This window comes from Entelurus aequoreus, linkage group LG12 (genome assembly GCF_033978785.1).
Source record: "Entelurus aequoreus isolate RoL-2023_Sb linkage group LG12, RoL_Eaeq_v1.1, whole genome shotgun sequence".
Lineage (NCBI taxonomy): Eukaryota > Metazoa > Chordata > Actinopteri > Syngnathiformes > Syngnathidae > Entelurus > Entelurus aequoreus.
In genome coordinates, this window is record NC_084742.1 from 36,119,573 (window position 1) to 36,136,092 (window position 16,520).

A 16,520-nucleotide genomic window follows, 5' to 3' on the forward strand; every position below is an offset into this window, starting at 1 on the left:
ATATATTCTTTATTAATTGTACCAGTGGTTCTGTAACTTTTTTCCACCAAGTACCACTTTAGAAAAAACTTGGCTTTCCAAGTACCACCATAATGACCAACATTAAAATACAGTAGCGTAGTAGGCCTAAGTATTTAAGGCAGATGTTTTATTTAACAAATATATTCATCATTTTGGGCCACTGTATGCTTACACTCAGTTTGAACAGTAACACTGTGTTTAAAACTAGGAAAATAATACACTGTACTTTAATCAAGTTATTCTTTGGTGTACCACTAGATGCGTACCACATCACTTCATTGTACAATGTAAATAAATTATTTTTACTCTTGTTTTTTTAAATGACCAAATAAGCTATGTTTGTACTATTTCTACATTCCTTATTCTTTCTTTTTTTTTATCGTATTAGAACATGTGTACAGACAAAACACATGACGTGAACACACAGACATTAGTGATAGCTGAGACATGGAGAAAGGTGTGGGATTACATAAGATTAGCTTCTTCCTACTTATTTTCGGACATGTTGAATTGCACATTTGTTTATTTATTTATATAAAAAGACAATGCACTTTGATGAACACAAGAGCGCACATTGCATGTTGTGTAAATATGCCTGATTATAACAGGGATGCTCATTTCCATCCGCAGTCCCTCTAATAAAAAACAGATTGACACAAAAGCACAATACATTATAACATAAAAGCTCAAGCATATAACAACAGTTTTAATGAAATTGCTTAACAATATTTGCAAGTTTGTTTTGAAAGTACGGTAACTAAATCATTACCATTTGTTTGTGGCACAGATAATCATAATTCACTTTGGATATTTCAGGCTGAATTTATGATGATCTCCTTTAAAGTGGGAACATTTATGAATGACTTTTTGGAAGCTATGGCTCTCATATAGCATTAGTTAAGTTTGCAGGATGAACAATTAGTTCAATGCATCACTTGAGTGGTTTCTTTAATGTATGTAGGCTGTGCTTTTTGGCATGTAAAGTGTCATTGTATTGAAATGTAAGTGTTAATCAAAACATCCCTGAAAAGGCAGGAAGGGGTTGATTTCATCTTGTCTTGCAGGGGTGAGTCCTCCTCTCAATCCGCTTGAAATAATAATCATTGCTATGTGTACTCCATGCTTCTTCTGTCTGTGTGTAAAAAGCGACGTGCGACGATAACACGCTTGTTCTCTTCGTCTTGCCCACTCTGTGGTTAGAATGTTGGCTGGTGCACACCTCCATTCACCAGGCCACCATGGCGGTCGGGCAGTGGAAAAGCATGGCTCATTCATCTGCAAAAGCAGCCACTGGGAAAATGTGAGTGGAGGAGGAGGAGACGATAAAAATCAAGGTTTTTTTTACTGTGCAGTGGGTATGTAAAGCTCACACACACAATGAAGCAGCTCACGGTGCTGAGTGCTGGCGTGTTTAATGATTAAGTGTTGAGTCCTTAAAGACAGGAGTGTGTGAGGTAGTGTTGTCCCGATACCAATATTTTGGTACCGGTACCAAAATGTATTTCGGTACTTTTGTAAATAAAGGGGACCACAAAAAAAGTCATTATTGGCTTTATTTTAACAACAAATCTTAAGGTACATTAAACATATGTTTCTTATTGCAAGTTTGTCCTTAAATAAAAAATTGAACATACAAGACAACTTGTCTTTTATTAGTAAGTAAACAAACAAAGGCTCCTAGTTAGTGTACTGACATATGCAGTAAGATATTGTGTCATTTTCCATTCTATTATTTTGTCAAAATTATTAAGGACAAGTGGTAGAAAATGAATTAGTAATCTACTTGTTCATTAACTGTTGATATCTGCTTATTTTCTATTTCAACATGTTCTATCTACACATCTGTTAAAATGTAATAATCACTTATTCTTCTGTTGTTTGATACTTTACATTAGTTTTGGATGATACCACAAATTTGGGTATCAATCCAATACCAAGTAGTTACAGAATCAGACATTGGTCATATTCAAAGTCCTCATGTGTCCAGGGACATATTTCCTGAGTTTATAAACATAATATAAATTTAACAAAAAAGGAAAAGAACATTTTCTGGTACTGATAAATATTGATGTTATCATAGTAGTTTCGACTAGATACGCTATTGTACTTGGTATCATTACAGTGGATGTTAGGTGTAGATCCACCAATGGCGTTTGTTTATATTGTAGCGTCCCGGAAAAGTTGGTGCTGCAGGGAATTCTGGGAATTTGTTCTGTAGTGTTTATGTTGTGTTGCGGTGCAAATATTCTCCCAAAATGTGTTTGTCATTGTTGTTTAGTGTGGTTTCACTATATTGCACATGTTTATGACAGTATTGGCGTTGTTCATACGGCCACCCTTAGTGTGACATGTATGGCTGTTGAGTAAGTATGCCCTTCTTCCTCATGTGTGTAGTGTGTTTAAAGTTAAGATGATCTTCTGAATGGTTAATGGTTGGATCTAGTGAAATCTTGACTTGACTTTGGAAACTATAGACCAGTTTTAACGCATCCAATGTAATGATTCCGGGGTGCTGAGGTGTGTAGTGAAGCATGTAGAGCTATCACTAGTACTTTAGTAGTCGCCATAGAAACATGCTCGTCTGCATGACACGACTTGACGACGATGGGTGGGGGACCGGCACTTTTTGGAGGCGGTATAGTACGGAATATGATTAATTTCCCTTTTTAGAGGGGGTATAGTACAGAATATGATTAATTTTCCAGTATATTACGATTCATTTCCCTAATGTGAGGTGTTCAATGTCCTGGTTTTTGTGAGGTTTCATCGACACACAACAAACATGGTTAGACCACATTTACTGATGACGACTCGGCACACACACATAACTAGCAAGTCATTGTGTATCTGCAGCTGGAGACATGCAGTTACAGTGTAGAAATGTTGCTATTTTTCAGGTGCGTGTGTGTTTGTGCCAGGCCTCTATGAGGGTTCATGCCCTTTTCAAGGGTGTGTGTGTGTGTGGGGTGGGGTGTCCTCCTTGATTTGAGACAGCAGAGGGATACGAACCATTTGGTCAACAAATTACTCCTCCAAAATGTGTGTGTGTGCGTGTGTGTTCATATCTTGTAAACATGTGTGGCGACCCTGCAATTTGTTTTCAAAATGTAATACAACTATCCTCAAACTAGTTTTATAATCATCAAACAAATGGTCAACAGTGGTTAAGTCCAATGTTTCCCCTAATTGTTCTTGTGTCAGAGCAAACACACAAACTCCCTGAGCATTCAGTGGCGCACATGTGAGCATCATCAGACCAACAGCACGCCTGTCCCAAACCTGACATCAGTTAATTGTCTTATTGTAATAATTAAATAACATCAGTCGTTTCCATTAGAATATTTTAATAATAATAATACTAATAATAATAATAACTGGGATTTATATAGCGCTTTTCTAAGTACCCAAAGTCACTTTACATGTTAAAAACCCATCATTCGTTCACACCTGGTGGTGGTAAGCTACTTTCGTAGCCACAGCTGCCCTGGGGTAGACTGACGGAAGCATGGCTGCCAATTTGCGCCTACGGCCCCTCCGACCACCACCTATCATTCATTCAACATTCATTCACCGGTGTGAGCGGCACCGGGGGCAAGGGTGAAGTGTCCTGCCCAAGGACACAACGGCATGGTAAGAGGCGGGGAGCGAACCTGCAACCCTCAGGTTTCTGACACGGGCACTCTACCCACTACGCCATGCCGCCCCATTTTATGATAAAAATTCTGGGCAACTGGCTATAAACACAACAAATCTTGTTTTTCATGGGCTTTATGCTCCACGTCTGGGTGGGGGTCCTTGCTGTAGAAGAATTTGAGACATGTACCCCTTTCAAAGAACACATTTAGTTCACCTTGAAACATTCACAATTTGCACAATGAGATGTGCGCTGTAGCACAAACATGGGATACAGTGTACAACCTTTTGTTTGTGAAATACACCATGACATAGTTTTTATTAGTATGTAAGCTAATAACAGCAGTTCATGATTAATATCCACAAATTACCATTTTTAATACATGAAACTAAAATAAGCAACAATCTATTTGTGGAGTTTGCATGTACATGCAGTGCCCGTTCCTTTGGCCCAAATAAAAGTTAGCATGCAGCATTTAATTATTTTAATTGCTGCTATAAGCTAACCTGCAAAACCTCAACACGCACACCCTGTTATTGACATCTATTGGCTGCGTGTGCACTGCATTAGTGTGTTGTTGGAGTTGTCCGTCTGTTTTTGTGGCCATGAACGCATCACTGGCTCAGGTGAGTGTGTGCATCTTTTGGCACAAATGAAATAAAGAGATGTGATTTGTTTGTTTTGGTGTGATTAGGACAGAAAGTGACCAATTATGCCAGGTATAGTAGTTGTGTTGCTGATGTTGTTTTGGTGTAATTATGGCCGACAGTAATCAATTTTTCCCGATAAAAAGATTGTTGATGCAGACCATCTCCATCTACCCCTTAAAACATCTCAGCAGACGTTGTCATTGTTTTATCTGTTGTGACAGAATAATTACCGTATCTTTCTGAGTATAAGTCGCACCGGCCGAAAATGCATAATAAAGAAGGAAAAAAACATATAAAAGTCGCACTGGAGTATAAGTCGCATTTTTGGGGGAAATTTATTTGATAAAACCCAACACCAAGAATAGACATTTGAAAGGCAATTTAAAATAAATAAAGAATAGTGAACAACAGGCTGAATAATTGTAAGTTATATGACGCATAAATAGCCAACTGAGAATGTGCCTGGTATGTTAACGTAACATATTATGGTAAGAGTCATTCAAATAACTATAACATATAGAACATGCTATACGTTTACCAAACAATCGGTCACTCCTAATCGCTAAATCCGATGAAATCTTATACGTCTAGTCTCTTACGTGAATGAGCTAAATAATATTATTTGATATTTTACGGTAATGTGTTAATAATTTCACACATAAGTCGCTCCTGAGTATAAGTCGCACCCCCGGCCAAACTATGAAAAAAACTGCGACTTATAGTCGGAAAAATACGGTATGTGTTTATTTTGTTAGTTTAGGACTTGGATTTTGGGTGCTGCATTGATTTTCCGTGCATGGAGGACACGAAAACTGAGGGAACATTGGTTAAGTCCCGGATGGGCTACTGCAAAAAAGGGTTTTGTGTGATGTGGGCCATGTTTTTCAAGTACATTGTAAAATATCAATGCTCTGAAGCTGTGTGTTTGCTGGTGATTAGACAACACACCCTAAAGTTACAGTGGGTTGTTTTGAAAAGCTCTTGAGCAGTGTGAGAAATTTCAAGTCAATGACTTAATAACAGCGCCACCGTGAGGTTGTATTTGTCAAAAAACGATAGCATAGGGAACCCAATTGGCGTGTGTGTTTTAAACACATTTTCTTCTAAAGGGTGTGTTGAAGACAGGCGTTCCTCAAAGAGATGTCTTCAGTTCAGAGGATGTTTGGCATTTCTCTCTCCTCTTTTTTTCTCTCTCGCATGCTTCATGTCGATGCCACTGACAGACATTGTAGGATTTTGCCAAAGAATGTTTGGACATGTGGTAGAAGGTGGGCAACCAAATGCTGGCCCTTGTGTGTGTGCGTGTGTGTGCGTGTGTGCGTGCGTGTGTGTGTGTGTGTGTGTGTGTGTGTGTGTGTGTGTGTGTGTGTGTGTGTGTGTGTTCTTGTATTTCTACCTTTCTTGAGACATCAACGAGAAAAAAGTACCTTCCATATGAGGACCGGTGAACAAGTTAGGACATAAATCATGGTCCCAATACGGAAAACCATTGCATCTAATAGAGAGCCAAATACTACAGTCTGTGAACATTGCTCCAAAGTCAGGACTTTTTGTTTACTTAATGTGCATACAAAAGTAAACATTGACAGGTGCAAAGACGGCAATATATGATAAAACAAGACGGCAGCTAAAGAAGGACTTCCCTATTCATCCCCCTAAAAACCCGCCAGGTGAACAATTGATTTTACGACTTCCGGTGCTGACGTAAAACTACCCGCGTCCCATATGTGACCATAGGATGAACAAACACACTACGGTACTAACACTATAGTGGCCAATAACAGTTAGCTTCTACAGCTGGGTTGCCCAAAGTGCGGCACAGGGGCCATCTGTGGTCCGTGACTCGTTTGTCATCGGCCTTAAGCACATTGCAAAAAACAAAAAATAGAGATCTCAATTGCACCCCTGGTGGTGAAATCTATCAAAACTAGGGTGGTCCCAAAAAGGAGGGATTTTTCAAATTGACTGTGTGTTGGTTTTAAAAGTGCTCCCCCACTGGTCAACATATGAAATAACAAGTGTGTGTGTAAAAATTTGACTACTAAAAACTTATCTTGTGTGAGTGAGAGTGTGTGTGTGCGTGTGTGTGTGTGTGTGTGTGTGTGTGTGTGTGTGTGTGTGTGTGTGTGTGTGTGTGTGTGTGTGTGTGTGAGAGAGAGATGTTTCAATCTCTACATTCCAGTGAAGGTAGTCTCCAGTAAGAATTTGTGCACAGTGGGGGGTAGATGAGGATGCCATCAGATAGAAGTGCTATTGTCCTGTGTGTGTTACTGTCCTGACTAAGCAAAAGCACATGTAAAGCAGAAATGATGAGCCAGAAGACAAATGTTCATGCTGCAAACAAAGAAGCACTGAGTGTTTTAAGCGTGTGTGTGCGTGTGTGTGTGTGGGTGCGTGTGTGTGTGTGTGCGTGAGACAATATTCCTAAACAATCTCATCGTTGTCTGCATCTTGACTGGACTGATTTATTTGGTGTGTACATAGTGTGATTACATTCAGGTGTGTGTGTGTGTGTGTGTGTGTGTGTGTGTGTGGGTGTGTGTGTGTGTGTGTGTGTGTGTGTGTGTGTGTGTGTGTGTTGGGGCGTGGTTGGAATGTCTCTATCTGTAATCTGGGCAGCCTTAAGCGTTTTCTTCTAGGCAGCGTCTGGACACATGCACACACACGCGCACACTAGAAGAGGTCAGAAGTGCTCTGTCATAACACATAGAAAGCAATAGGTGCCCAAACAAATGCCTGCCAAAAATTACACCTTAATCATCTACCTGGAACAACCACAATATAGGTAAAATTTGTTTTCTTTGAAGAAGTGTGGCAATGTTTTAATGTGTCCTGAAGATCATAGATATAATGAGGAGGTGGCTGTCTAAGGTGTGTAATGTAATACTTTTTTTTTTTTAATGATATTTCTACAGCAGCCGATTGAGTCAGGTTTCCAGTTGCACTTTTATGTTGTTTCCGATCTAGAAGAACGCTGCAACAGGCGCGCCTTGTCGTCCCCTCTGTTCCATGGTCACAGTCTTGCCACTTTCAGTGTAACACACGCACACACATTCCTGGTTGCAGTGCGGCGTACGCTCGTGGCCAAGTCTGGCAAAGTGACGCGAGGTTGAGGTCGAAAATGACACAGAACTCTCTTTGTGCTCTCTTATTTTGTCTTGTCGTCACTCCACTTGATGGAACAGAAACACCCAGTCTGCCCCTCCGTCCAGTACAGTCATGAGGGATACTTCTGCAATATTATATTTTTCAGCAACTTTGAATACGTCTCAGAGGTCCCACAGTCATGTATTGTGTGTTGTTCAAAATCTAACCTTGACTACGTTTACACTGCACGCCAAAGTGGTCCGAATCAGATTTTTTGAAAATCTGATTATATCTGATTTTGTCTGTTAAGTAGAGCCAACGCGGACATCAATGGGGATCTACGTTAGCTTTGTTTTTCAACTCACTTACGTAGACAACTTACGCAATATACGTAACATATAAGCAAATACGCCACAGCGTCAATTCTTGTCCTATTTCTTCGGAATCAAAATCTATATTATGTATAGTCTATTGATAGTGCACTATTGACTAGTGATGCACCGAAAATTCGGCCATCGAAAAATACTTTGCTGACTGAAACCGGATGTTGTGATGAAGTATCCACTTCCACTTTCCCACATGAATGACGTAGCTCGCCCAAAGCTAATAAAAAGTTACATCCAGGTTGCATTTAGGTCACGTTGACATTCAGGCCACATCAGGAGGTAGTCCAAATCCGATTGGAATCTGATCTTTTGAAATGTGACTTCAGTCTAAATGCATTGCGACCTGAATGCGAGCCGTGTGGGACTTTTTCGTCAGCTTTGGGCGAGCTATGTCCCTTTTGTGCACGGGGAAAGACGCAGTCGCCAGCGGAAGTGAATACTTCATCACAACATCCAGTTTTGGTGAGCAATGTCTTAGACTTAGACTTCCTTTATTGTCATTCAAATTTGAACTTTACAGTACAGATAAGAACAACATTTTGTTGCATTAGCTTGTTGTAGTGCAGGATAAAAGAGCAATAAGGTGCAGATATAAATAGATTTACTGTACACATAAATATATTGCACTTTTGCATATGCATTCACATTTATGGATGTGTGTTATATTGTCTTTATATTCCAGCGAGTTAATCCTTTTTGGGGGGAATTGAGGGGATTATTATGATGCGTTCAAGAGTTTTATGGCTTGAGGGAAGAAGCTGTTACAGAACATGGATGTTCTTCTACGGAGGCTGCAGAATCTCTTTCCAGAGTCCAGCAGTGAAAACAGTCCTTGGTGGGGGTGGGAGGACTCTCTACATTTAAGATGACCAAATTTCAGAGAGAGAGAGAGAGAGAGAGAGAGAGAGAGAGAGAGAGACTCCTTAAATCTAACGGCTTCCATACTCCAAAATCACGTGTGTACGTTGTTCCCTTGCGACTTTGCAGTTCACCAACTGTGGTCTTAGTGCATCGGAGATTAACCATTTACATTTTCATGTTAAAATCATGTAGGTTTTAGAGTTTTGAACTACCGCCCAATTGCAGCTGAGATAGGCTCCAGCACCCCCCACGACCCCAAAAGGGACAAGCGGTAGAAAATGAATGGATGGAGGAAAGATAAGTTTAGTTTTATTAATGAAGTTTTCCTCCAGCAATATTCGAAGACATGCTGTACATGTCTCTTGCACCATTTTTTGGTCTTCTGCTCTATGTGTTATCTTTGCATGTGGTCTCAGTGTTACATTGCACTTCTGACAATGTTTAATTTAGCATTCATCATTTAGTTTCATCCCGAGGTTGAAGCTAACACAAATATACGGTACTCTTGAAGAGACCAGCCAGAGGAGAGGGCATACCACATTTTGAATAAAAAACTGAAGTGGCTCCACACCAAAAAAAACAAGCAAAATAAGCCACACATGCTTCAACAAGGGTTCTAAGTTTCATCAGTGACAAAGTCAAGAGTTAGCTTTGCAGCTAATAGTGCTGGACCTGTCAAGACCACCAAAGATGGTGTTCCCAAAAACCTAAAGAAATGTGGCACATGCTAAAAATGTGCAATGTTACAACTCAGAGACACCAAGCAGCAAAATGTAAACACCTCAGTGGATTGTAAAAATACCTTGGCTCATCCTCAAGCTGCAACAAAACATGCACCGTTGAAATTACTCTTGTTTGCTAACTTGGTGGTGTCACTCCATGTGGCCGAGCTCTTATTCCCGCAATCGATCTCTATCAGCTTCTTCCCCTCGATCAGGAGCGCCATGCTCATGTTTTCTCCACTTACAGTAAAAGGCTGTTCCAGGACAGCAGATCCCGAATATCAGGGATCCTTGAAACACGAGAGAGCTTTTACACATGTAGCTACTGCTTGGCCTGTGAGCGTGGGAGCTTTTCCTTTTTCCATCTCTGGTCGTACCCCCCCCCCCCCCCCCTCCCCTCCCTCCCTCACCCACTTCTCCTGCCCTGATAAAGAAGCCCTTGTGTGAGCGTGGGTGTGAGGAAGGGAGGAGAACCTTACACAGCTCTGAGCGGAGGGCAGAGTTCCAGGCCAGAAAGCGAATGGAGAAGTATGCAGATGTTTTCCTCCTTGTTCTATTAAGAGCATTCCAATGAAGACTGAAAACTGTGCCCAAAAGGCAGTGTTGAATAGTAACAAAGGACAAATATTTCGACCAAAAAAAAAAAATTGCTATCAAATGATCAGCCAAACCTGCATATACGTTGTTATATCCATTTCTTTTTGCTCTGTTGTCCTTTAAATTGTCTTGTTGTGAGTCCATTTCGTCTTTAAATTGTCTTGTTGTGAGTCAATTTCGTCTTTAAATTGTCCTAGACAGAGAAGCAGCGCAAACATTAACACAAGATCAATTCAACAATAGTGATTTAAACATACATAAAACAGTTTACATTTTCCAATAAAATGCAAAGCTACATCTCCAAACAAACAACTACTAATATTGGTCCATTTATACAGTACATATGCAAAGATTTAAAATGTATAAATCGTTCGCAAAAAAGCCATTATTCCAATCACTCATTAATAAGACATAAAAAGGACATACCTCAAGCTATTTAGATGTAAACATTTAAATAATGTTGAAAATATTTTACAGAGCTGAGCGTGCAGAGGTTCTTGGCATATGAAAGGGTGCATAGGAAGTGTTGTTGCTAATGGGATTAAAAGGACACATTCGTCGGTTAGGTTTGAAGGACAATTGCAGCTTTATCAAATTGGGACAGCCTTCGTGCACCGTGATGACTTAAGCACCCCACAAATACGCACTGCGAAGGATGCAGCCGCCAAATTGGGAGACAGCTAATGGGTATCTGTTATGGGTGGGAATCTATTGAGGTACATTTTTCTCTTCTCAATTTCCCCTCGGGGATTAATAAAGTATTTCTGATTCTGATTCTGATCATTCCAAAAGCTATTTTTTGACACTGACTTTATGTAATGTATATATATATATATGTGTGTGTGTGTGTGTGTGTGTGTATATATATGTATATATATATATATATATGTATTTATGTATATGTATGTATGTATATGTATGTATGCATATGTATATATACAGTACAGGCCAAAAGTTTGGACACACCTTCTCAATCAATGGGTTTTCTTTAATTTCATGACTATTTATAGTGTAGATTGTCACTGAAGGCATCAAAACTATGAATGAACACATGTGGAGTTATGTACTTAACAAAAAAAGGTGAAATAACTGAAACATGTTGTATATTCTAGTGTCTTCAAAATAGCCACCCTTTGCTCTATTTACTGTTTTGCACACTCTTGGCATTCTCTCGATGAGCTACAAGAGGTAGTCACCTGAAAGGGTTTTCACTTCACAGGTGTCATAGTTTTGATGCCTTCAGTGACAATCTACAATGTAAATAGTCATGAAAATAAAGAAAACACATTGAAATGAGAAGGTGTGTCCAAACTTTTGGCCTGTACTGTATATGCATATGTATATATACGGTATGTATATGCGTATGTATGTATATGTGTATATATGTGCCCAGTTCAAGACCAACCCTCTGATAACATACCTTTTATGATTTGTTTATTAAGATATTATGATTGATTGTGTCAAATGATTTTGTTAGATCCATAAACACTGCAGCAGCACAATTTTTGCTATCTATTGCATTGGTAATCTCTTCCGTTATTTTGATTAATGCCATCGATGTTGAGATGTTGGCTCTGTTGCTCTGGTTGTCTGTGACTGTTTCATTCTTATTTATGAATTTTTCCAAACCGTTGTTCAAGAGTTTTTCAATAATTTTAGAAAATTGTGGAAGTAGATAAACAGGTCTGTAGTTTGTAAACTGGTGTTTGTCACCAGTCTTATAAACTGGTACAACTTTTGCTAGTTTCATTTTATCTGGGAATTTTTGTTTGAAGTGATAGGTTGCTTATATGTTAAATGTTCTGAAATCTCTTCAATTACCTTTTTTATCCTTTTCATATCAATTCCGTTACAATCAGTCGGGGTCTTGAATAAAAAAAAAATCACAATATTGATCATTCCCTTTTGCCGCAATATGTTACCAAATTTGGCCGTACAGCCAAACCTGTCTAACACACTCCACAGGGGCTCCCTGTCTAGTGTGTCAAAGGCTTTGGGAAGGTTGATCAAGGCCAGGAAGATGTTCTGATGTTGTTACCTGCACTTTTGGTAAAGTGTCCTTGCTGTAAAAATCATGTCCAATATGCTCCTGTTCTTCCTAAAACCGCACTGCGTTTCAGGGAGGATAACTTCTGTGATGTTATTTATCAGCCACAGCAGCATGACTTTTGAGAGCACCTTTCCGGCAGAAGCAAGGAGCGCGGTTGCCGCAGTCAGATTTGTCACTTTTATTCTTGTAAATGTTGACGTGTTGGCATCTTTCCGTTGCTGAGTTATGCACTGCTTTTTCAAGGCCTTTGTGATGTACTGATGGATGATCTTTGTGCAGAGGTACCCTTCTTCTTTCAGAAGTTCAGCTAGGATGCTGCCAGGGCCCGGGGACTTGCTATTACTCAACGATTGGACAGCCGCTAATACTTCCATGAAGGTTGGCGGCTGGTTGAGGTCATTGATTGGGGATGAGTGGCTGTTCTTCCAAAAATAGTGTCATCTGTAAAAGTATGCTGGTTGAGGAGAGCATCAAAGTGTTCAGCCCACCTGCTCATATCTGGCTCTAGTCCTTCAGAAGAGTAAGATCGTCAGCTGTTTTTAAAAGAGTGATTGAGTAATTATTCGGGTCTTATGTGCTTTTTATGGAGTTAGACATTCAGAGTGTATTTTATCTGCATATGCATTTGTTTCTTATGCCTTATGCCTTGCCCTTCCACCACTAATTTTTCAGGGTTCGTATCGTCCTCTGCACCTGTCTTTCTTAGAACGCTGGAAGAGGGGTTTTTCAAAGTTGCCCTGTGTGTAAGATTTGTCCCACCCACAGACAGCGAGCATCTCTGGAAGTGAATGAGAAGTGGGCTCGGCCTCAACTGGCCTGGACGCCTGGCTTCCGCATGACGATTGAACGATTCATTTGAGGCTGAATAAATTTTTGATAACAGCAAAATGAGCAAATCAGCGGTCTTGAAATATAAACCACTGCCAAAGCATTTTTCAAGTTGTATTTCGTTACGTGTTGATATGGACAATTTTACAATCCTGTTAGTGATGTTTTTGTTGTAAAATCTAGCATCTTAATATATTTGATCTGTTATTGGAGACTGTATTCATGGTTAGAAATTGATTTATATGAACATGACCTTCCCCAACATGAAAGACCAGCAGCCACCGTTTGTATACAGTAGGGATGTAAACCTCTTTGTAATGGACGATTCGATTCACATCTTGATACATGGGTTGGTTACAATGCGATTCAAAACAGATTTATTAATAAAACAGAACAATTCAATGGGTTTCAATTTAGTGTATGAATGATTCGATACTATTCGATTTAGGGTATGAACGATTCAATACGGTGTATGAACAATTCTATTCTATGGTTAACATTTGTGGATGGACACTTTCTTTTATACACCACAAAAGAACAAAAGCCTTTATAAATAAATAGTTAGGACCTTGGCACTAGATATCTCTATAACTCTATGAGCATGAACTGATGAAAAATACTCTGATGAAAGGCCAAACATCTTCTTAGACAGCTGATCCGTTGAATGCCATGAAAATAACGATAATCCGATAAATGGCACATTCACCTTAAAATATAAAAATCACATTCTATAAATGTGACATGCTACCAGTATTTACATTTTTTAGACACATCATGTATCCCCAAAGATGTTAAATAAAGTAAAAAGGCAATCACATGTCAAACATATTTCTTTTCCACTCAAGTCAGTGTCGTAACAGACGCCTTATCCTTTGGCTGCGTCAAACATTAAATAAATACATCCATCCATCCATTCTCCACAGCTTGTCCCTTTTGGGATCGCGGGGGGTGCTGGAGCCTATCCCAGCTGCATTCGGGCGGAAGGCGGGGTACACCCTGGACAAGTGGCCACCTCATTACAGGGCCAACACAGACAGACAGACAACATCTACACTCACATTCACACACTAGGGCCAATTGTAGTGTTGCCAATCAACCTATCCCCAGGTGCATCCATTTAATAAAGTCAAATACAAATAAAGCAACAAGATAATCCCACACTTCTCTTTTGTAAAGTAAATCTGCACAGCAGATATGGGCATGTATACATCAAAAATAGGATTTGCCTGAGTGGCTGGACAGGACAAAAGAAAAATAAGCCTATGGGTTCTAGCTAATGGCTTGATTGGGGGGCGGGACTTCCGGGACAAGGATGGGAATTGACAGTCTGTTGTGGGGATTAAAGGTTTGTTTGAGTGTTGCCAGAAAAGGGAGCGAGACACAGAGTTTGAGCCCCTTGTTGAACGTTACGTTTTGTGAAGTAAAGAAAGACAAACTGGGAATCTGGCTGAGCCTCCATTCCTTGGAATGTTACAATTGACGTTATGTATCTTGTGGAAATCGGGGGTAATTATATGGCAGGCAGTGGTAACTATCGCGTTGTTTTACATATAATCTGTCTACCAATCGGGATTCTAGCACGACACCCGGTGCATGTATCTACGTCTATTGTTGTCTCCAGTTACGTAAGTAATGTAACAAACGCGTGATTTTTTTACGGACAACCCTGGCTCTCGTGTCGTTTTAAAGACAAAAACCGTCAACTGATTTCTAGTTTGGCGCGATAACTGGTTTATGTGACTGCATGTGATTAACCTAAGGATTCACAGCTGAAACTTATCGATTGAGGGGGCTGTAGCCATCGGTTTATCGTTAACGACCCTAGCCTGTGTTACTTTGTTCAATAACAACAATTTAAAAATAGAGCAAAACAACATTGGAAAAAAATATGTTAATACTAATTACTAATAACACAGATTTGTTTTTAAATGTATATCCAACATTTTTTTGCATTTTTTGAAGAAAATATATGTATCAACATTGATTATTCAATTTATATGATGGCGTCATATTGGCCACGCCCCCCACCGCCACAAGTATATTGGCAAGCTGGGGGAAACCCTGTATGTGTGTGTATATGTGTATATATATATATATATATATATATATATATATATATATATATATATATATATATATATATATATATATATATATATATATATATATATATATCCATCCATTTTCTACCGCTTGTCCCGTTCGGGGTCGTGGGGGGTGCTGGAGCCTATCTCAGCTGCATTCGGGCGGAAGGCGGGGTATATATATATATATATATATATATATATATATATATATATATATATATATATATATATATATATATATATATATATATATATATATAGGGCTGCAACAACTAATCGATTAAAATCGATTATTAAAATAGTTGCCGATTAATTTAGTCATCGATTCTTTGGATCTATGCTACCCCCAAGCTTTACATCTACGGGGCTCTACATAAGGTCGGGTCAGCTCCAGCTCCCCCTGTCTTCAGTTGTGGAGGAGTTTAAAGTGGCAAAATGCAGACTTTCCCTGACGTATAGGGACTCCCAAGATCAACTCATCAGGGAAGCTGGAATAAGAACAAGATCTGGCAGGAAGTGGGCCGCCAGCACTGCTGTTACCCAGGCAGAATCATCTCTCAGGACCAAAGATACCATCGGAAGCCCTTGCACTGGAAGACAGGGTCTAGGAACATCACATTTCCAGCAGTGGTCCAAGTCCACTCCCAGGGAAAAGAGGACCATGATCCAGGATGAAGTTCGAAACCTTGAGGAAGAAGGAAGAAGAGCTAAAGCCGTCGAGCTCGCAACCCAAGGTGCCTGGACAAGGTGGAACCTTCCCAAGAGGACCGTGACGTGGAGTGAACTGTGGAGGCTGGAGCCGTTTCGTATCTCGTTTCTGCTCCGAGCAGTATACGACACCCTGCCGACCCCAGTCAACTTGCATAGGTGGGGAATGAGGGAGGACCCGCTGTGCAGGTTGTGTGGCGGTAAAGGAACTATGGCGCATATTCTTTCTGGGTGCAAAACAGCATTGACCCAGGGAAGATACAGGTGGCGCCATAACAGGGTGTTGGCAATGCTCGCAAACATCTTAGAGCAAGAGAGGAGAAAGAAACACCCGGCCAAAACTAAGCCACTGCTGAGCACCATCACCTTCGTGAAAGAGGGTCATAGACCAGTTGTCCAAGGCCAAGCCAAGCAAAACTTCCTGCAGTTGGCCCAGGGTTGGGAGATGGAGGTCGACCTGGGGAGGAAGCTCCTCTTCCCAGAGGCGGTACTGTCCACCACTCTAAGACCAGATATAGTTATGTGGTCCCCAGAGGGAAAGAAAATCATCCTGGTGGAACTTACTGTCCCATGGGAGGAGGGATGTGAGGAAGCGGCAGAGAGGAAGAAAACAAAGTACCAACAACTTGTCCAGGACTGCCGGGACAAGGGGTGGATGGCATGGCTGATGACAGTGGAAGTTGGATGTCGAGGATTCCCTGCTCAATCTGTGTGGAATCTGATGACAAAGGTCGGATTGAGAGGTCACTCGAGGAAAACAGCCGTTCGTAGGCTGGGAGAAGCGGCAGAGAGAGCCTCCTGTTGGCTCTGGCATAAAAGAGAGGACAATAGCTGGAAGCCTGGATGAGAGGGGCGGTGATCTGGCCAATCACTGCTGACCCACCAACCG

The 16,520-nt window shown here is 40.4% G+C and overlaps 1 protein-coding gene across 3 annotated transcripts in view; it reads left to right on the forward strand.

The window, feature by feature from the left end:
• Positions 1–16,520, forward strand: part of shroom4 (shroom family member 4) — a 53,727-nt gene that overhangs the window by 3,478 nt on the left and 33,729 nt on the right. Inside the window, exon 2 of one of the 3 annotated variants that reach the window (XM_062065896.1) lies at positions 1,222–1,321. The exons of the other annotated variants lie outside the window; for them this stretch is intronic. Coding sequence (XP_061921880.1) covers positions 1,223–1,321 — 99 coding nt within the window. The 5' untranslated portion in view covers position 1,222. The remainder of the gene's footprint in view (positions 1–1,221; positions 1,322–16,520) is intronic. 3 annotated transcript variants of the gene reach the window in all.